This window comes from Mixophyes fleayi, chromosome 4 (genome assembly GCF_038048845.1).
Source record: "Mixophyes fleayi isolate aMixFle1 chromosome 4, aMixFle1.hap1, whole genome shotgun sequence".
Classification (NCBI taxonomy): domain Eukaryota; kingdom Metazoa; phylum Chordata; class Amphibia; order Anura; family Limnodynastidae; genus Mixophyes; species Mixophyes fleayi.
Genome location: NC_134405.1, coordinates 34,655,006 through 34,675,363, shown reverse-complemented (window position 1 = coordinate 34,675,363; position 20,358 = coordinate 34,655,006). Strand labels below are relative to the sequence as shown.

Sequence of the window (20,358 nt, the reverse complement as noted above, 5' to 3'; positions counted from 1 at the left end):
GGTAGATGAAGTACACTACTTGGAGTTCCAATAATAAGATTACTGTGGTCACCAGTGTGTGACACCAAATCAGTAATATCTCCACTTTCATGTCCACTGCTAATATTTTTATTATATTTTATTTATAAGGCACCACAATGGTTCCGCAGCGCTGTACATAGAGCATAGGTAAAACAGTACTCGGCATACAGGGCAGTACAAACAATATAAACATGACTGTTAGCCTATGCTCAGATGTCTAACGCTTTAGAAACACTAGCGCTGAAGTATATTAGAAGCCTATTAAAACCAATTCCTTTGCTGGTGAATAGCAATGTGTTCAAAGGGGTTGCCTTGACAAAGCTTGGTTTAGCGCAGTCGGCGTCTATACGCGCCACAGGCTCTTTTAGATATTATGCCAGAATCTATACAGATAGAATGAAATCAAAATATTTCGAGGTAGTTACCTTTCCGGAGGATAGAAATTTACTAGACACCTGTTGAACCTTTATTAGGCGAATGCTACTGATCACATACTAACTGACACCTTTAAACGTATTTAGTGTCGGAGGTGGAGAGTGAAGTTCATATAACAAGGATACCTGGGTTACTTATCAGAATTCGTGGAAAACATACCCGGTCTTATACTCCCCTCACAGGCTAAAACATGTATGTGTTGGCATAAATATACCTGTGGGGAAAATCCACCACACTGCTATCTCGCTGTGTAGAGCAGGGGAAAGTTACTAATATATTATACCCCACTCGAATTGTGACATGTGAGATTTCCCAGTTATTCATATTGGTATGATCTGATCGTCAACATAGACGATATTGATCCCTAACTTTCGTTCACAGTGGAAAAACTAGTTGACAGTTATACTTACCAAATTATACAAAAGCCTACGGCACATCTAGTAGTCTTTATCTGCTAGTTTTAGCAATTTATTCTTGGTTTCTCACACTATATCCATTTTTTACTATTTTGCTAATGTTGTTTATGACACACAAATTGCAATGCTTATTTTAATGCATATTAATAAAGTTTATAATATATTTTAATTGTTGGTCCTTGAGTGGCCCGGATACACATCTCTTCCCCTCCTCCCTTATATTATTTTTCTAGATTATGTTCTATAATGATTTTGACAGGCTGATGGATACTAAGCCTCTATTTGAGAAATATTAACTACATAGGAGATACTAGGTACACCTGGTGATATATATTTTTCTTTTAGTTGTGGTCATTGCCTATAGCTATCCCCGTTCCTTTAGAGCTGAACATGCTCATGTGTACTCAGCTGATCCCAGGACTTGTGCATGTGGTGGTAGCAGCGTATATTGAGATGACCAATGGCACCAGAGATATTGAAGACACAAATTAATAATTTCCAAAACATGCACAAAGATCTGTGAAACAGAAGAAGCACAGCTACTCACGCAGGTCAGAAAAATCTGGCACAAGGTTTAGTGTCCAAGAAGAGATGAGGGCAGATATCAATCCAGGAAATAGTTAGCATTGAGGCAAGGTTCAGGGCAGGTGGCAATCAGGAGAAAGGGCAGTGTGCAGGCAAAAGTTCAGGGCAGACAGCAATCAAGAGAAAGGGCAGTGTGCAGGCAAAAGTTCAGGGCAGACAGCAATCAAGAGAAAGGGCAGTGTGCAGGCAAAGGGTCAGTACTAAGCAGGAATCGGAAGACGGCAAAACAAACCCCCTGTACAAAGTGAACAACACCTATAGCCGGCAGTGGAAATGGAGCTACCTGCACTTCAAAGCTGCAGACAGACAATGAAAATATTTTTAAGAATAGCAATTAATTAGGCACTGAGGCATTAGGCAGGTTTTAAAAAACTTTCAAAATAAACACCATTTTTATCAATATCAGTACAGCTCAAAAAAATTCTGCACCCCCCCCCCCCGCCCCACACACACACATACACTGCACGTAGATTTGTACTGTGTTACACAATATGGTGGTCCTATATAAAATAATAACATTAATAATGATAAATGTGGATCACATTTGCAAATTAAAATATTGTTATTGTTAATGTATTGGTTCCTAATAATTTCAATGCAATGCAAATATGGCTTTGTGAAAGATCCAGTATGAAATGCTCAGAACTACAAGTGGGCACAAATCTTGAACATGTATTTTAATAATAAATATTTTCAGTGTTTTCTTGTGAATGTTTCTTTTCTCCTCAGAATACGGAAGGAATTGTTGTGAGAAAAGAGCCACTCTTTCCTGAGGCATCTGGCATTATTTCAAAGAGTCACGATCTGTCAGACTTGGCAAGGTAAGAGGACACCTAGACATGACCATGGCACATTGCCCATAATTTTCAAGTGAAATATCAGGACATACATGTGTTGCTCATCCCAGAATATTCACCTCATACGGCCTTAAGAATTACGTTTTAAGTCCCAAATAGGGTAAAAAGGACTTGGACTACACCAGAGAAGGATTCCAGGTCATAGCTATCTAAGTAGTCTTTTCAGGAGGCTGCTGATAAATAAACTAAGCAAAACAAGACGAGTCAAAATCCTGGAACAAGTCAAAGAGTAGGGCAGGCAGTAGTAATACAGAGTCAAAATACAGAACAAAGTCAACAAGCACAAAACAAATGAAACCATAAAAAAAAAAGCTGAGGTCAAAATCCAAAACTAGGCATAGTTTAGCCCAGGGTTTCCCAACCCCAGTCCTCAGGGCTCCCCAACAGTGCAGATTTTCTGGATCACATGTGACATAATTAGGACCACCTGTGGATCTGTTACAATGTGTCAGTCAGTAATGAATACACCTGTGCTCCAGCAAGGAGATATGGAAAACCTGCACTGTTAGGGAGCCCTGAGGACTGGGTTTGGGAAACCCTGGTTTAGCCTCTTTTCCTCAGAAAGGTGATCAGTTGCAAAGGCAATGAGTGTGTGAGACTTATCTCTTTAAATAGGCAGGGAATTTCCAAGATTGGTTACAAAGAAAATACAGGTGCAAACAATGATTTCACAATGCTCATCAAGCAATAACACTACAGATGCCCGAAGAAATTGTGTCTGATCTATAATATCACTGCATAAGGACTAAGATATAATAGTTTAATCCCACGGAGAGACAAATAGTAAAATGAGGCAAAACTGTGGCTAATATGTAATAATAAACTAAAAAATAAGATTTTGAGTGGAATAGAAAGGTACAGTTCTGAAAAATCCAGGACACATGAGCACTTTATAGCTGTTTGATTCTGCAGCAACAATCAGATGAAGTTTGCATAACATAATAATTAGAATACCGGTGTACCTAACAGAGTCAGATTTACCTTGTTAGAACTTGTCGACTTAAAACATTTGCCACTATAAACCTCACTCTATGAATTAGCCACACCTATTTTACTTTCTGAAGACGGCTGTTCCTGTCACATAGAAGAATGTATTAACCCTATCCTGCATCACTTACACCTAGCACAACACCATACTCCAGAAGTCTGCACACTTTACTGGGAATGCTCCTGTGTACTAAACTGTACTTTTCCTTTCTAGAACACAGTGTTTGTCATAGTGCAGCCATGTACAAAGTAGAGATGGGCGGGTCCGGTTCTCCGAGAACCGAACCCACCCGAACTTTGGGTATCCGAGTACCGAGCTGAGCAGCTCGGTACTCTCCCGCCCATTCCGAATCCAAATCGAGGCCGAACGTCATTGTGACGTCGTCGGATCTCGGGACTCGGTTCTCGCGATACTTCAACTTTATAAATACACGCCTCCACAGCAATCCATCGCCATTTGACAGAGGGAGAGAGCAGGGTGTAGTCATAGGCTAATTAGAGCAGGGACAGAGAATACCATATTGTTCTTGCAATTGCTCTAACCAAAATCGCTAGTGCAGAGAGGAGGATAGAGGTTTATTATTTTTTCTTCATATTTGGCACTCCCCAGCGCTTTTGGGGTGTCCCCCATAATTGTGCATTAATATTTCTGGCTGTCAAAAGTCATATCTGTCAGCATTATCTACTAAATAATTTGTAGCACACCTCAGTGTTTTTGGGGTGTCCTCCCTAATTGTGCATTAATATTTCTGGCTGTCAAAAGTCATATCTGTCAGCAGTATCTACTCAATAATTTTTAGCACTCCTCAGTGTTTTTGGGGTGTCCTCCCTAATTGTGCATTAATATTTCTGGCTGTCAAAAGTCATATCTGTCAGCAGTATCTACTCAATAATTTGTAGCACTCCTCAGTGTTTTTGGGGTGTCCTCCCTAATTGTGCATTAATATTTCTGGCTGTCAAAAGTCATATCTGTCAGCAGTATCTACTCAATAATTTTTAGCACTCCTCAGTGTTTTTGGGGTGTCCTCCCTAATTGTGCATTAATATTTCTGGCTGTCAAAAGTCATATCTGTCAGCAGTATCTACTCAATAATTTGTAGCACTCCTCAGTGTTTTTGGGGTGTCCTCCCTAATTGTGCATTAATATTTCTGGCTGTCAAAAGTCATATCTGTCAGCAGTATCTACTCAATAATTTTTAGCACTCCTCAGTGTTTTTGGGGTGTCCTCCCTAATTGTGCATTAATATTTCTGGCTGTCAAAAGTCATATCTGTCAGCAGTATCTACTCAATAATTTGTAGCACTCCTCAGTGTTTTTGGGGTGTCCTCCCTAATTGTGCATTAATATTTCTGGCTGTCAAAAGTCATATCTGTCAGCAGTATCTACTCAATAATTTTTAGCACTCCTCAGTGTTTTTGGGGTGTCCTCCCTAATTGTGCATTAATATTTCTGGCTGTCAAAAGTCATATCTGTCAGCAGTATCTACTCAATAATTTGTAGCACTCCTCAGTGTTTTTGGGGTGTCCTCCCTAATTGTGCATTAATATTTCTGGCTGTCAAAAGTCATATCTGTCAGCAGTATCTACTCAATAATTTTTAGCACTCCTCAGTGTTTTTGGGGTGTCCTCCCTAATTGTGCATTAATATTTCTGGCTGTCAAAAGTCATATCTGTCAGCAGTATCTACTCAATAATTTGTAGCACTCCTCAGTGTTTTTGGGGTGTCCTCCCTAATTGTGCATTAATATTTCTGGCTGTCAAAAGTCATATCTGTCAGCAGTATCTACTCAATAATTTGTAGCACTCCTCAGTGTTTTTGGGGTGTCCTCCCTAATTGTGCATTAATATTTCTGGCTGTCAAAAGTCATATCTGTCAGCAGTATCTACTCAATAATTTGTAGCACTCCTCAGTGTTTTTGGGGTGTCCTCCCTAATTGTGCATTAATATTTCTGGCTGTCAAAAGTCATATCTGTCAGCAGTATCTACTCAATAATTTGTAGCACTCCTCAGTGTTTTTGGGGTGTCCTCCCTAATTGTGCATTAATATTTCTGGCTGTCAAAAGTCATATCTGTCAGCAGTATCTACTCAATAATTTGTAGCACTCCTCAGTGTTTTTGGGGTGTCCTCCCTAATTGTGCATTAATATTTCTGGCTGTCAAAAGTCATATCTGTCAGCAGTATCTACTCAATAATTTGTAGCACTCCTCAGTGTTTTTGGGGTGTCCTCCCTAATTGTGCATTAATATTTCTGGCTGTCAAAAGTCATATCTGTCAGCAGTATCTACTCAATAATTTGTAGCACTCCTCAGTGTTTTTGGGGTGTCCTCCCTAATTGTGCATTAATATTTCTGGCTGTCAAAAGTCATATCTGTCAGCAGTATCTACTCAATAATTTGTAGCACTCCTCAGTGTTTTTGGGGTGTCCTCCCTAATTGTGCATTAATATTTCTGGCTGTCAAAAGTCATATCTGTCAGCAGTATCTACTCAATAATTTGTAGCACTCCTCAGTGTTTTTGGGGTGTCCTCCCTAATTGTGCATTAATATTTCTGGCTGTCAAAAGTCATATCTGTCAGCAGTATCTACTCAATAATTTGTAGCACTCCTCAGTGTTTTTGGGGTGTCCTCCCTAATTGTGCATTAATATTTCTGGCTGTCAAAAGTCATATCTGTCAGCAGTATCTACTCAATAATTTGTAGCACTCCTCAGTGTTTTTGGGGTGTCCTCCCTAATTGTGCATTAATATTTCTGGCTGTCAAAAGTCATATCTGTCAGCAGTATCTACTCAATAATTTTTAGCACTCCTCAGTGGTTTGCGCTCAGAATGGATTCAAAGCAGTCCACATATGATCTAAATGAGCAACCAGGTTCTGTCACCAGTCCTGATGTTAGTGTTCCCAGTACGTCATCTGGCCAAGGCGATGTCAAACAACAGAGTGTTTTCAAATTAGTGCAAAAAACAAAAACCAAAAAAAAATTTACTGTATTGAAGCGAAAAAGAAGTGTAACTGAGCAAAAGTTAAGTGACGATAAAAAAAAAATTGCAAGCATGCCATTCTACACACGCAGTGGCAAAGAGAGAATGAGGCCTTCACCTTTGGCTATTAGTGGCAGATCCCAAAAAGTTACCCAGGCTACAATTGGTGCACAACTACTGTTACGCGTCAAAGCTGAGCTGCAAGATACCAGTGAGGCATTACAGGAGAATATTTGCTCTGATTCACAAATGACAACAATCCCTGTGGAGAGTCCATCCAACAGTGGGATGTCTAATCGTGAGCATTCTGCTGATGTGTGCCTTAATAGCCCGAGTGTAGCCGGTGATACCCAAATTGAGGATGCCACTTTGGAATTAGAAGAGGATGAGGGGGAGATTTGTGTAGGCGACGAGGGCGCTAATGAGGATGTTGATGAGGATGAGGTTGTTTGTGTAAGTCCTGCACCAGTGGCAGCAGTTCTGGCACGTGACAAGAAAAAGGCCATTGTCATGCCTGGGCATAAAACAAAAAAATCCACTTCTTATGTGTGGAATTATTTCTACCCAAATCCAGACAACAATTGTATAGCCATTTGTAGTGTATGTGAAGCCACAGTCAGTCGAGGGAGGGACCTTAACCATCTTGGAACCTCGTCTATGTTACGCCATTTAACGAGAGTTCATGGCAAAGTGTTGGGAAAAGCTGAAAGTTCTTCCCAAAAGAATACAAGCACTCCCTCATCAGCTAAGACCCTCCGCTCACCGACATACCGACGGCTACAAAATACACCCACCACACCATCCTCATCAATATCCTCAGTAGCGCTCGGAGTTAGCCCGGCATCCCACTTAAGGCTGGATGACTCCGGCACTATTATTGATTCCTCTGAAGAAAGCGTTAGTCCTGCTGCTGCTGTTGCTGCTGCTGGGGGTGAATCGTCATCCCAGAGGCAGGTGAATAAAATGAGCAGTCCTACATTTCAGCAATTAACTGTGAAACAATCATTTGCGAGGGGAAGCAAATATGACAGCAGTCACCCAGTCGCCAAGCGAATCACAGACGCCATGGCTGCAATGTTAGTGTTAGATCTGCGTCCAATCTCCACAATAAACGCAGCTGGTTTTTCACAGTTAATTGAGGTTTTGTGTCCGCGTTACAGAATTCCATCGCGACACCATTTCTCCCGTAAAGCTATTCCACAACTATACCAAAAAGTGTGTAAAAATGTAGAGATTGCGCTGAAAAATGCCATTCTGCCCACTGTTCACTTAACCACAGATATGTGGACAAGTGGAAGTGGCCAAACCAAAGACTATATGACTGTGACAGCCCACTGGGTTGGTCATTCACCTTCACCAGCAGGAACAGCAGCAGCATGTACACCACTACGTAACATTTGTCACAGGCAGGCCACTCTTTGTATCACCGGCTTCACTAACAGGCATACGGCTGACAATTTGTTACGCAAACTGAGAGATGTGATTGATGCATGGCTTATACCACTCGGACTCTCCCCAGGGTATGTCATTTCAGATAACGCCAACAATATAGTGCGAGCATTACAGCTGGGTGATTTCCAACATATTCCCTGTTTTGCTCACACCATCAACTTGGTGGTGCAGAGCTTCCTACGAAATAACCGTGAGGTGCAGGAGATGCTTTCGGTGGCCCGTAAAATTTCAGGCCATTTCAGGCATTCAGCCACAGCATGTAGGAGATTACAGCAGCTCCAAGAGCAGTTTAACTTGCCCTGCCACCAACTTAAGCAAGAGGTGGTAACTCGGTGGAATTCCACCCTGTACATGCTTCAGAGGATGGAGGAACAGCGCAAAGCCATCCAAGCATATTGCACAAGTCATGACATTGGGAAAGGAGGGGGGATGTATTTCACTCTTGCACAGTGGGGAATCCTTTCAGTGCTGTGCAAGGTGCTGAAACCATTTGAAGTTGTGACATGTGAGGTCAGTGCAGACTCTGCTAGTTTGAGCCAAGTCATTCCTTTAATTAGACTATTGGAAAAGCAGCTTGAGAAAATGAAGGAGGAGCTGAAAGCAAGCAATTCAGCAAAGTATGTTGGCCTTGTCGATCAAGTACTTAATTCGCTTCACAATGATCCTCGAGTTATTAAGATCTTGAACTCGGATCAGTACGTTTTGGCCACTGTGCTTGATCCAAGGTTTAAAACCTACATTGAGTCTTTACTTGTAAATGAGCGAGATGTGAACTTTTGCAAGGAGCTATTGCTCAGCAAGTTGGCCGCTGAACTGGGCCTCGGCTTGACGACGTGTCCTCCTTCACTTTCTCAAGCTGTTGCTCGTAAAAAATTAAATTTCCAAAAAAGAAGCAGGGAATACACAGGGGGCAGACGAGAACAATTTAACATCTGGGCTGGTTTGAAGGATTTTTCAAAAAAAAGTGTCACTTTGCCCATAAGTCCATCCAATATGAGTATAAACATGCAAAGGATGGTGGAGGATTACTTTCAAGAGGTAGTTGATATGGAAATGTCAGACAGTCCCTTTCCTTACTGGGAAGAAAAGCAAGCCATTTGGAAACCCATGTACAAACTTGCTTTGCAATACCTAAGCTGCCCACCCTCCAGTGTGTACTCTGAACGAGTGTTCAGCACAGCAGGGAACTTAGTCAGTGATCGCCGTAGAAGGTTACTTCCCAAAAATGTGGAGAAAATGATGTTTATAAAAATGAACTACATCTTCCACGAGGAAGGCCTTCACCATCCAAGACATCCAAGCACTGACTGTTCTCTAATGGCGGATTCAAGCGGCGATGAATTGATAGTCTGTGATGATGACGTACACACTGATGAGGGTGAGGATGAAGCTGAAGATGATGCCGATAACATCTTTTTAAAACTTTCTATGTAAGTGTAGGGTGCAATCTACCCCCAAAGAGGAAAGGGACTTGTGGCATTTCCATATCACATACCATCTTGAAAGGCTGCTGTTAGGGCAATTTATCCTTAAGGGTAGGGTGTCATAGACAGAGTGACCCTAAACTGGCTTTGTCCATTTTTCATAATATTGTACAGTCTATAATGGCTGAATTTTTTAGTATTTTATACAAGTGGAGGGGGGCCTAGAGAGACAGAAACCAAACTGGCTTTCTCCATGTCAATTAATATTGTACAGTCTATAATGGCTGAATTTTTTGGTATTTTATACAAGTGGAGGGGGGCCTAGAGAGACAGAGTGACCCCAAACTGTCTTTCTCCATGTCAATTAATATTGTACAGTCTATAATGGCTGAATTTTTTAGTATTTTATACAAGTGGAGGGGGGCCTAGAGAGACAGAAACCAAACTGGCTTTCTCCATGTCAATTAATATTGTACAGTCTATAATGGCTGAATTTTTTGGTATTTTATACAAGTGGAGGGGGGCCTAGAGAGACAGAGTGACCCCAAACTGTCTTTCTCCATGTCAATTAATATTGTACAGTCTATAATGGCTGAATTTTTTAGTATTTTATACAAGTGGAGGGGGGGCTAGAGAGACAGAAACCAAACTGGCTTTCTCCATGTCAATTAATATTGTACAGTCTATAATGGCTGAATTTTTTGGTATTTTATACAAGTGGAGGGGGGCCTAGAGAGACAGAGTGACCCCAAACTGTCTTTCTCCATGTCAATTAATATTGTACAGTCTATAATGGCTGAATTTTTTAGTATTTTATACAAGTGGAGGGGGGCCTAGAGAGACAGAAACCAAACTGGCTTTCTCCATGTCAATTAATATTGTACAGTCTATAATGGCTGAATTTTTTGCTATTTTATACAAGTGGAGGGGGGCCTTGAGAGACAGAAAGCAAACTGGCTTTTTCCATTTCTTTACATATTTAACTATAAGTGTAGGGTGTAATATACATTCAAAGACGATGGCTGCATTGCCAATATGCATAGATGGAGAGGAAGACAATCTGTTTTGTGTGTAGAATAGGCCTACCAACGAAGAATTAAACTGTTTTTTTGGATGATTTATTACCTCAACAATTAGATTACTTGTCTCTAAAACAGTTGGAGCACTAAATTGGGTTAATTTAGGCCCAAAAACATGGATTTTCCCAAAAAATAGCAAAACAAAACCAAACAAAACCAAAACCAAAACCAAAACACGCAATGGCGGTTTTGCAAAACCAAAACCAAAACCAAAACACGACGGTAATCCAGATCCAAAACCGAATCCAAAACCAAAACACGGGGGTCAGTGACCATCTCTAGTACAAAGTCACAAGTTGCACAACCTACACTATAAGAACAAAAGTATTTGGACGCTTGACCATTATGCTAACAGGGACTGTGATGACAATGTATTAATATACATATACTTTAATATAGCGTTGGTCCCTCTTTTGCAGCGATAACAGCTTCCACTCTTCTTGGAAGGCTTTCCACAAGATCCTGGATTGTTTCTGTGGGAATTTGTGACTATTCATTCTCTAGAGCAGTTATGAGGTCAGGCACTGATGTTGGATGAGAAATTCTTGCTCGCAATCTCCATTTGAGTTCACCCCAAAGGTGTTCAATAGGGTTGAGGTCAGGGCTCTTTGTGGGACAGTAAAGTTCTTCCAAACCGAACTCATCAAACCATGTCTTTGTAGTCCTTGCTTTGTGTACTGGGGCACAGTCATGTTGGAATAGAAAAGGGCCTTCCCCAAACTGTTGCCACAAAGTTGGAAGCATAGCATTGTCCAAAATGACTTGGCATGCTGAAGCATTAAGAATGCCCTTCACTGGAGATAAGGGGCCTAGCCCAAACCCTGAAAAACAGTCTTATAGCATTATCCTTCCTCCACCAAACTTCACAGTTGGCATAATGCAGTCAGGCAGGTAAGGTTCTCCTGGCATCCACCAAACTCAGACTCGACCATCTGACTGTCAAACAGGGAAGCGTAATTCATCACTCCACAGAAGACGTTTCTACTGCTCCACAGTCCAGTGTCGGTATGCTTTACACCACTCCATCTGATGCTTGCCATTGGTCTTGGTGATGCGAGGCTTGCATGCAGCTGCTCCGCCATGGAAGCCCATTCTATTAAGCTCCCACTGCAGTTTTTGTGCTTACATTAATGTCAGTGGAACTTTGGAACTCTTCAGCTATGGAATCAGCAGTGCTTTGGTGAATTTTACACACCATGCGCATCTTCAGATAAGGATCTTCAGGATCTTCAGATAAGTACAATAAGATAGCCAGAGTCCAGGTGGAGTGAATTCCAAAAAAGTAGATGAAAAGATAATGGGCCTGATTCACTGAGGAAGGTAAACTTTCCTAATCGCTGTATTTTGCATAAAATTGCCCTGTGCAGAAACGGTCTACACGTCAGTGTACGCAAGTAAATGCGATTAATCTTGGAGCGCAAAGAACACTACCGACAGGCTATGATTTCAAGAGCAAAATATGAGAGGTAAGGGGGGTATGGACAGAGTTAATTTACAGTATGGGCCGGCCAAGGTTAAGCTCATGCACATCCATCCGATCCAAGATCTGGGCATCTCTCAGGTAAGTGATTTTCGGCCGTATCACTTGCACCAGCTACAAGGAGGGGGGCATCGGTCCCCCAGACCGTTCAGTCTGACCCCTGTTTGGGCCGCCCCCCCCGTGGATGTACTTTTATCTTTAATATTACCTGCGGCTGCATCACAAAACACGTGATGAGGCCGCATCAGCGCACAGGCGGCCACATCACATGACAGGCGATGCGTCATGTGATGCGGGCTGGCAAATCTCAGCCCCCCAGGCGCGGGCTGAGATTTGCTAGCCCACGCCTGGCTACAAGGCAGATGTAAGTGCCGAGTGATAGTGATGGCAGTTGCGTATACATGCTAGAACATGTGTTTGCAATAAAGAGGAACTTTATGTACAGTAGGCATTAATAACATCATGATATGTTTATTTCATAGGGGAAAAATGGAAAAAAAATGGAAGTATTTTTTATTAATAACTATATTATTAGTAGGTGTTAATGTCTTTAATATTTTTTATTATCTGTGCGTTCGGAATTAATATATACATATGCATTGTGCGTATCCTGCAGTCTGTTGTGTTTGTCTACATACAGCAGGTGCCTTATAGGAAGAGCGTATTTAGACTATAGATGCTCACTGACCCCCGTGTTTTGGTGTTGGCTTTGTATCTGGATTACCTTCAGGTTTTGGTTTTGGTTATGCCAAAACTGCCCTTGCGTGTTTTGGTTTTGGATTTGTTTAGCTATTTTTACAAAATTCCATTGTTTGGGCTAAAATGACATAATTTCGGTATTATTTTGTATCTACATTACATTCCCTAAACAAGCTAACAATGGGCTTGTTAGAGTAATGGCAGAAACACATATCAGTGCCAGGAAAGATTAATGGTGCAAGATGGAATTGTCCTTGTGCCCTCCACCCACCTATATGTTTGATCTTACAAAGGACATCCACACTTTAACAAACCAAGCACTTCACTTTTTACAAGCACTGCCACTTTTGTGGCTGAAGTGCTTGGTTTGTTTGGGCCCCCAGTAAACCAGCTATCAATGCCCTAAAGGCAGGTTAGACAAACAGTGCTGTCAAATGAGTTCTATACTGTCAAGATGTTGTCGTCATCATCTTCAGCATTATCCTCACTCTCATCAGTGTGTACATCATTATCACAGACTATTAATTCATCTCCACTGGAATCTGCCATTACAGAAGTGTCAGTACTTCTATGTATTTGTCTGTAAAGGCCTTCCTCGTGGAAGATGTAGTTCATTTTGAAGAACATCAGCTTTTCCACATTTTTAGGAAGTAACCTCCTACGTCAATAACTGACAAGGTTCCCGGCTGTGCGGAATACTCTTTGAGCACACACTGGAGGGTGGACAGCTTAGGTATTGCAAAGCGAGTTTGTAGATGGGTTTCCAAATTGCTTGTTTTTCCTCCCAGTATGGAAAGGGACTGTCTGACATTTCCATTTCAATGAACTCTTGAAAATAATCCTACACCATCCTTTGCATGTTAATAGTAGGATCGGATGGAGTTATGGCCGAGGTCACACTTTTTTTGCTAAATTCTTGCAAACCAGACCAGGGGGTAAATGTATTAAAGTCAGTTTTTTTCAACTCGCCGGAAATCGGCGAGTTTACAGCTAAAATTTAGAGCGGCGCTGGCTTCTAAAGGCAGGTTTGTCTTTACAAGCCAGTGCCGCTTTAAATTTTAGCTGTAAACTCGCCGATTTCCGGTGAGTTGAAAAAAACTGACTTTCATACATTTACCCCCAGATGTCAAACTGTTGTGGTCTGCCACCAGCATCATCCTTGCTTCTCTTTGGAAAGTGCAATTTCTAACAAGTAGCAGCTGCCTGAGAAACTGAAGGAGGAGATGTCGTCAAGCCAATGACCAGTTCAGCGGTCAACTTGCTGACCAGGAGCTCCTTTCATCTCTTCAGATCTCGGTCAGTTGGAAGCAAAGAATCTACGTAGGTCTTAAACCTAGGATCAAGCACAATTGGCAAAACATAGTGATCCGACTTCAATATTTTAATAAGTCTTGGATCATTGCGAAGCGAATTAAGTACTTGATCTACAAGGTCAACATACTTTGCTTTCGTTAATCTCCACCTTCAGTTTGTCAAGCAGCTTTTCCAAAAGTCAAATTAATGAAATGACTTGGCTCAAGCTAGCGGAGTCTGAACTCACTTCCCACGTTACAACTTCAAATGGTTTCAGCACCTTGCACAACACAGAAAGGATTCTCCACTGTGCAACACTGGAATGCATTCCCTCTCCTTTCCCAATGTCATGGCTTGTGCAATACGCTTGTATGGCTTTGCGTTGTTCCTCAATCCTCAGAAGCATGTACAGGGTGATATGCCACCTTGTTACACCTCTTGCTTAAGTTGGTGGCAGGGCAAATTAAATTGTTCTTGGAGCTGCTGCAATCTCCTACATGCTGTGGCAGAATGCCGGAAATGTCCTGAAATTTATGGGCCACCGAAAGCATCTCCTGCACCTCAGTTATTTTTCAAGAAGCTCTGCACCACTAAGTTTATTGTGTGAGCAAAACAGGGAAAATGATGTAATTCACCCAGCTGTAATGCTCGCACAATATTGGTGGCGTTATCAAAAATTACATATCCTGGGGAGAGTCGAAGTGTTATAAGTCAGGTATCAATGACATCCCTTAGTTTTTGTAACAAATTAACAGCTGTATGTCTATTAGTGAAGCCGGTAATGCAAAGAGTAGCCTGCCTGTGAGAAATGTTACGTAGTGGTGTACATGCTGCTGCTGTTCCTGCTTGTGAAGGTGAATGACCAACCCAGTGGGCTGTCACAGTCATATAATCTTTTGTTTGCCCACTTCCACTTGTCCACATATCTGTGGTTAAGTGAACATGAATGGCATATTTTTGCCCAATTATTACATTTTTACGAACGTTCTGGTACAGTTGAGGAATAGCTTTTTTTGAAAAATGGTGTCTCGATTGAATTTGGTAACAGGGACACAAAACCTTAATTACCTGTGAAAAACCAGCTGCATTTATAGTGGATATTGGACACAGACCTAATACTAGCATAGTCGCCATGACGTTTGTGATCCGCTTTGCGACTGGGTGACTGCTGTAATACTTGCTTCCTCTAGCAAAAGATTTTTTCACAGTTAATTGTTGTAAAGTACTAGTGGTCTTCTACTTGGGCTGCTTATGGGAGGAAGATTCACCCCCAGCAGCAGCAGTGGAACTAACTCTCAAGAATTCTTCAGAGGAATCAAGGATAGTGCAGAAGTCATCTAGCCTTAGCAACTTGGATGCAGGACTAACTCCAATCGCTACTGAGGATATTGATGAGGACGGTGTTGTGAGTGTAGATTGAAGGCGTTTGGATGTAGGTGAGAGAAGAGTCCTAGCTGAAGATGGACTGCTTGTTATTATTTTTTTACCATAACTTTCAGCTTCTCCCAACACCTTGCCATAAACTTGCGTCAAATGGCGTAACATGGATGAGGTCCCTAGATGTTTAAGGTCCCTCCCTCAACTGACTGTGGCTTTACATACATTATAAATGGCTAGACAACTGTTGCCAGGATTTGGGTAGCAATAATTCCACACATAAGAAGAGGCTATTTTGGTCTTATGTCCAGGCATAACAATGACCTTCACAATTCCATACAATTAATGTCTGAATGAAAAGGACACGACTGCCTACAACTTGAAGGCAGTTGCGTGCAGTTTGCTCCCGAACATGAATCAGGCCCTAAGATTCTCTGAGAGTAAATTGCAGCAAAGATTAGGAAATAAGGATAAATAATATCAGCTCTCTGTGTGGTTATCAGTGAAAGGCAGTAATATTACTAATGTGGCAAAATTGATATGGTCTCTGAGAATAAATTGCAACAAAAATTAGGCAATAAGGATAAGTAATATCAGTTTCTATGTGGATATCAGTAAAAGACAATACCGGTACCATTGAGACTAAATTGATGTGGTCACTATTTTAATACAATTTGGCCTATGGTCTACACAATCTAATGAAAAATGTATGAGTTTAGATTTGAATGGTCTCAACTCCCAAAAGCCTCAATTCTGAGTCAATGCAACAGAGAGAGAACCTTAGCTGAACAAGATCTATTTTTACTAACACTAGACCTCTATATGCAGTCTTGGCATCTGGACAATCTCGGCACGATATGACAACACGCTTCAGGAATTCACCACTAAATTCGAGGTGAAAGAATATGGTAAGAAAATACCATTATAATTCTTACAAGAAAACCCAGCAGGGAGCAAACAAAGTGGTTATGTGGTAAATCCAATGAGATGTAATATAATTTTTATTGATGGGATAGATATATAACTTAACCGACATAATGACAATTTAGTGTGGGTATCTGAAAATGTGTTATTATCCCATGATTCCTCTTGTTTCTCACTCCGACGCCTTTGTGCTCAAATTAAAATACTTTAATGTGTGTTTCTTTGTTTGTTTTTTTCATTTTTTTATTGGTCTCTCTAATGATTTTGTATTTGATTTTTTTACACTTAGTTTTACCAAACATTGACGTTACAATAAAGGCAGATCAGAATTTCATGTACCTTGAAGATCAAACATTTTCTGTGACAGTTCAAGCTCAGTGAGTAAATCTGTAGAAGGTATCTGTGTGTTCTGATTATCATTGATATGTACAGGAGGTGTCTGTGTGTTCTAGTGATCAGTGAGAGATGTACAGGAGGTGTCTGTGTGTTCTAGTGATCAGTGATGTCTGTACAGGAGGTGTCTGTGTGTTCTAGTGATCAGTGATATCTGTACAGGAGGTGTCTGTGTTCTAGTGATCAGTGATATCTGTACAGGAGGTGTCTGTGTGTTCTAGTGATCAGTGATATATGTACAGGAGGTGTCTGTGTGTTCTAGTGATAAGTGATATATGTACAGGAGGTGTCTGTGTGTTCTAGTGATCAGTGATATATGTACAGGAGGTGTCTGTGTGTTCTAGTGATAAGTGATATCTGTACAGGAGGTGTATGTGTGTTCTAGTGATCAGTGATATCTGTACAGGAGGTGTCTGTGTGTTCTAGTGATCAGTGACAGATGTACAGGAGGTGTCTGTGTGTTCTAGTGTTCAGTGATATATGTAAAGGAGGTGTCTGTGTGTTCTAGTGATGAGTGATATATGTACAGGAGGTGTCTGTATGTTCTAGTGATGAGTGATATATGTACAGGAGGTATCTGTGTGTTCTAGTGATCAGTGATATATGTACAGGAGGTGTCTGTGTGTTCTAGTGATCAGTGAGAGATGTACAGGAGGTGTCTGTGTGTTCTAGTGATCAGTGATGTCTGTACAGGAGGTGTCTGTGTGTTCTAGTGATCAGTGATATCTGTACAGGAGGTGTCTGTGTTCTAGTGATCAGTGATATCTGTACAGGAGGTGTCTGTGTGTTCTAGTGATCAGTGATATATGTACAGGAGGTGTCTGTGTGTTCTAGTGATAAGTGATATATGTACAGGAGGTGTCTGTGTGTTCTAGTGATCAGTGATATATGTACAGGAGGTGTCTGTGTGTTCTAGTGATAAGTGATATCTGTACAGGAGGTGTATGTGTGTTCTAGTGATCAGTGATATCTGTACAGGAGGTGTCTGTGTGTTCTAGTGATCAGTGACAGATGTACAGGAGGTGTCTGTGTGTTCTAGTGTTCAGTGATATATGTAAAGGAGGTGTCTGTGTGTTCTAGTGATGAGTGATATATGTACAGGAGGTGTCTGTATGTTCTAGTGATGAGTGATATATGTACAGGAGGTATCTGTGTGTTCTAGTGATCAGTGATATATGTACAGGAGGTGTCTGTGTGTTCTAGTGATCAGTGACAGATGTACAGGGGGTGTCTGTGTGTTCAATTGATAAGTTATATCTATCTGTACAGGAGGTGTTTGTGTGTTCTATTGATCAGTAATATCTGTACATGAGGTATTTTTGTGTTCTAGTGATCAGTGATATATGTAAAGGAGGTGTCTGTGTGTTCTAGTGATCAGTGATATCTGTACAGGAGGTGTCTGTGTGTTCTAGTGATCAGTGATATCTGTACAGGAGGTGTCTGTGTGATCTAGTGATCAGTGATATATGTACATGAGGTGTCTGTGTGTTCTAGTGATCAGTGATATATGTACAGGAGGTGTCTGTGTGTTCTAGTGATCAGTGATAACTGTACAGGAGGTGTCTGTGTGTTCTAGTGATCAGTGATATCTGTACAGGAGGTGTCTGTGTGTTCTAGTGATCAGTGATGTCTGTGGGGCCTATTTAATAACTAATGGGTTTTTGCCCCGTCAATTATCATCTGTCATCCTAACGATATAATGTGTGGTAAAGAGTGCAGGGTAGAGCAGCAACGTTGCCGGAGAAGGATCTGAAGATCATCAAGTTTCCTACCTAAGAAGCTGCTTGCTGCTGTTCCTCCATATTGGTAATGGTCAGGGAATGTAGTGTCATAGCCTAGGGCCAAACTCCCAAGAATAAAAGATGCTGCCCTGCCCCTACTCTACAACAAGTAATAACCGGAAGGGAGGTTCAAGTACTAGTGACAAGCACTATACAATGTCAGAAGCACACTCGCAGGTCCTGGTGATATCAGTTCTGTATAATAGATGTCTGTGTGTGTTTTAGTGATCAGTGACACAGAGAGTCTCTTATTTGTAGGTACACCTATGGGAAACCAGTTTCTGGCAAAGCCATTGTGCTCTTTGGGCTTAAGAAAGACGACGTAAAGAAAAGTCTCACCGACTCTCTCAGGAGGATTAAGGTAATATAGTTGGTGTAAACAGTTGTTCTTAAACAATCTATGGATTGATCGTAGAGTAATATAAAACCCAAGCGATCACTTTGCTTTGATTCAGAAAAATTTAAATTCAAACTCTTTGAATCACTGTCATTTAGGTAACAAAAATTGCTTGTGAATCCTAGATTCACTCTGCCCATTTCTTATCAACCAGCTACAATCTTGGAAGGATCAATAGGCAGCTCAGTAATATCAGTAATATATGTAAAGGTGGGGTAGGTGTTCTCTGTTGTTTTTGTGTTTCTTTTGAGATCAGTTTTCTTTGTATTTTTAGTGTATTGATTTTTTGTGTAAGATTATTAATATTAGTAAATATATTAATTTATATTTGGTTCCCAATCGTCAATTTATCTTTAGAAGTTTAAACAAAATTAATGGAATTTTTTTTTTTTAACAAGAAAGAATAGGAGCGACTTTTGCTTTCAGACAGATGCTCCCACAGCTCCTGTTAGTGATCACAAAGAAGCCCTTCAGGTAGCTAAAATGCAAGATGGGTCTCTCCGCCCCTGTATTGATTACCGAGGTCTCAATGCGGTCACGGTAAAAAAATCGGTATCCTATATCTCTCATCACCGAGTTGTTTGACCACATCAAGGGGACCAAAGTCTTCTCGAAACTAGACCTACGAGGGGCCTACAAACTTATCCGCATACGCTCTGGAGACAAATGGAAGACAGCATTTAATACCCGGACGGTCATTACGAGTACTTAGTTATGCCCTTTGGACTTTGTAATGTTCCAGCTGTCTTCCAAAGTTTCATTAACGAGATCTTCAGAGACCTGCTCTGTTCATCTGTGGTCGTCTACCTGGACGACATCCTCATCTTCTCCGAGGATGCTCATTCATATTACCAACATGTCATTGAGGTTCTGTCTAGGCTCCGAAAGAACCAACCGTATTGTAAGTTAGAGAAGTGCTCCTCTGAAGCTTCCTACATGCCATTTCTAGGGTATATCATCTCCGGTTCTGGGCTACAGATGGACCCTGATAAAGTTCGAGCAATCTTGGATTGGCCACGTCCCGCCACCCTCAAAGTGGTGCAACGCTTCTTAGGGTTCTCAAACTACTACAGACAATCTATCCAGGGATATTCCACCATTGTTGCCCCCATCACAGTCCTCACGAAAAAAGGGTCCAATACCAAGTATTGGACGGAGGAACCCTTGGAGGCATTCACATTTCTGAAACGGGCCTTCTCTTCTGCACCCATCCTCAGACAACCCAATCTCTCGCAACCATTTTTTCTAGAAGTGGACGCCTCTGCTATTGGAGTAGGAACAGTACTCGCCCAGAAGTATCCTCCTAACAAACGTCTTCCTTGTTCCCGCAAGTTTCTACCCGCAGAACGGAATTATACGATTGGAGACAGGGAGCTGTTGGCCACGAAGTTGGCTCTGTCAGAGTGGCGTTATCTTTTGGAGGGGGCTCAGCATGTGGTTACCATATTCACTGACCATAAATTTTTTTTATACCTACAGTCCGCTCAGTGCCTCAACCCCTTACCACGCCCGTTGGTCACTGTTCTTCTCTCGTTTTAACCTTCGTGTGACCTTCAAGCCAGGTCATCTTAACAAGAAAGCAGATGCACTTTCCAGGGCCTTCAACTCTGACCTGAACTCTTATCTACCTCTCAGTCCTCCCATTTTGGATCCTAAATGTTTGGTAGGACTCACTACGACCAATTCTCCTCCTCCTGGGAAAACATTTGTTCCTGCTTCTCTTCGGAAAAAATTACTCCACTGGTGTCATGCCTCCAAATTCTCCTGGACACGCGGGGTT

At 41.4% G+C, this 20,358-nt stretch overlaps 1 protein-coding gene across 2 annotated transcripts in view; it reads left to right on the top strand.

Moving 5' to 3' along the window:
- LOC142151177 (venom factor-like) overlaps positions 1-20,358 on the top strand; it is a 141,384-nt gene that overhangs the window by 9,613 nt on the left and 111,413 nt on the right. For both annotated transcript variants that reach the window (XM_075206542.1, XM_075206543.1), the window contains exons 5-8: positions 2,187-2,278; positions 15,912-15,991; positions 16,297-16,384; positions 18,440-18,542. In XM_075206542.1, coding sequence (XP_075062643.1) covers positions 2,187-2,278; positions 15,912-15,991; positions 16,297-16,384; positions 18,440-18,542 — 363 coding nt within the window. The remainder of the gene's footprint in view (positions 1-2,186; positions 2,279-15,911; positions 15,992-16,296; positions 16,385-18,439; positions 18,543-20,358) is intronic.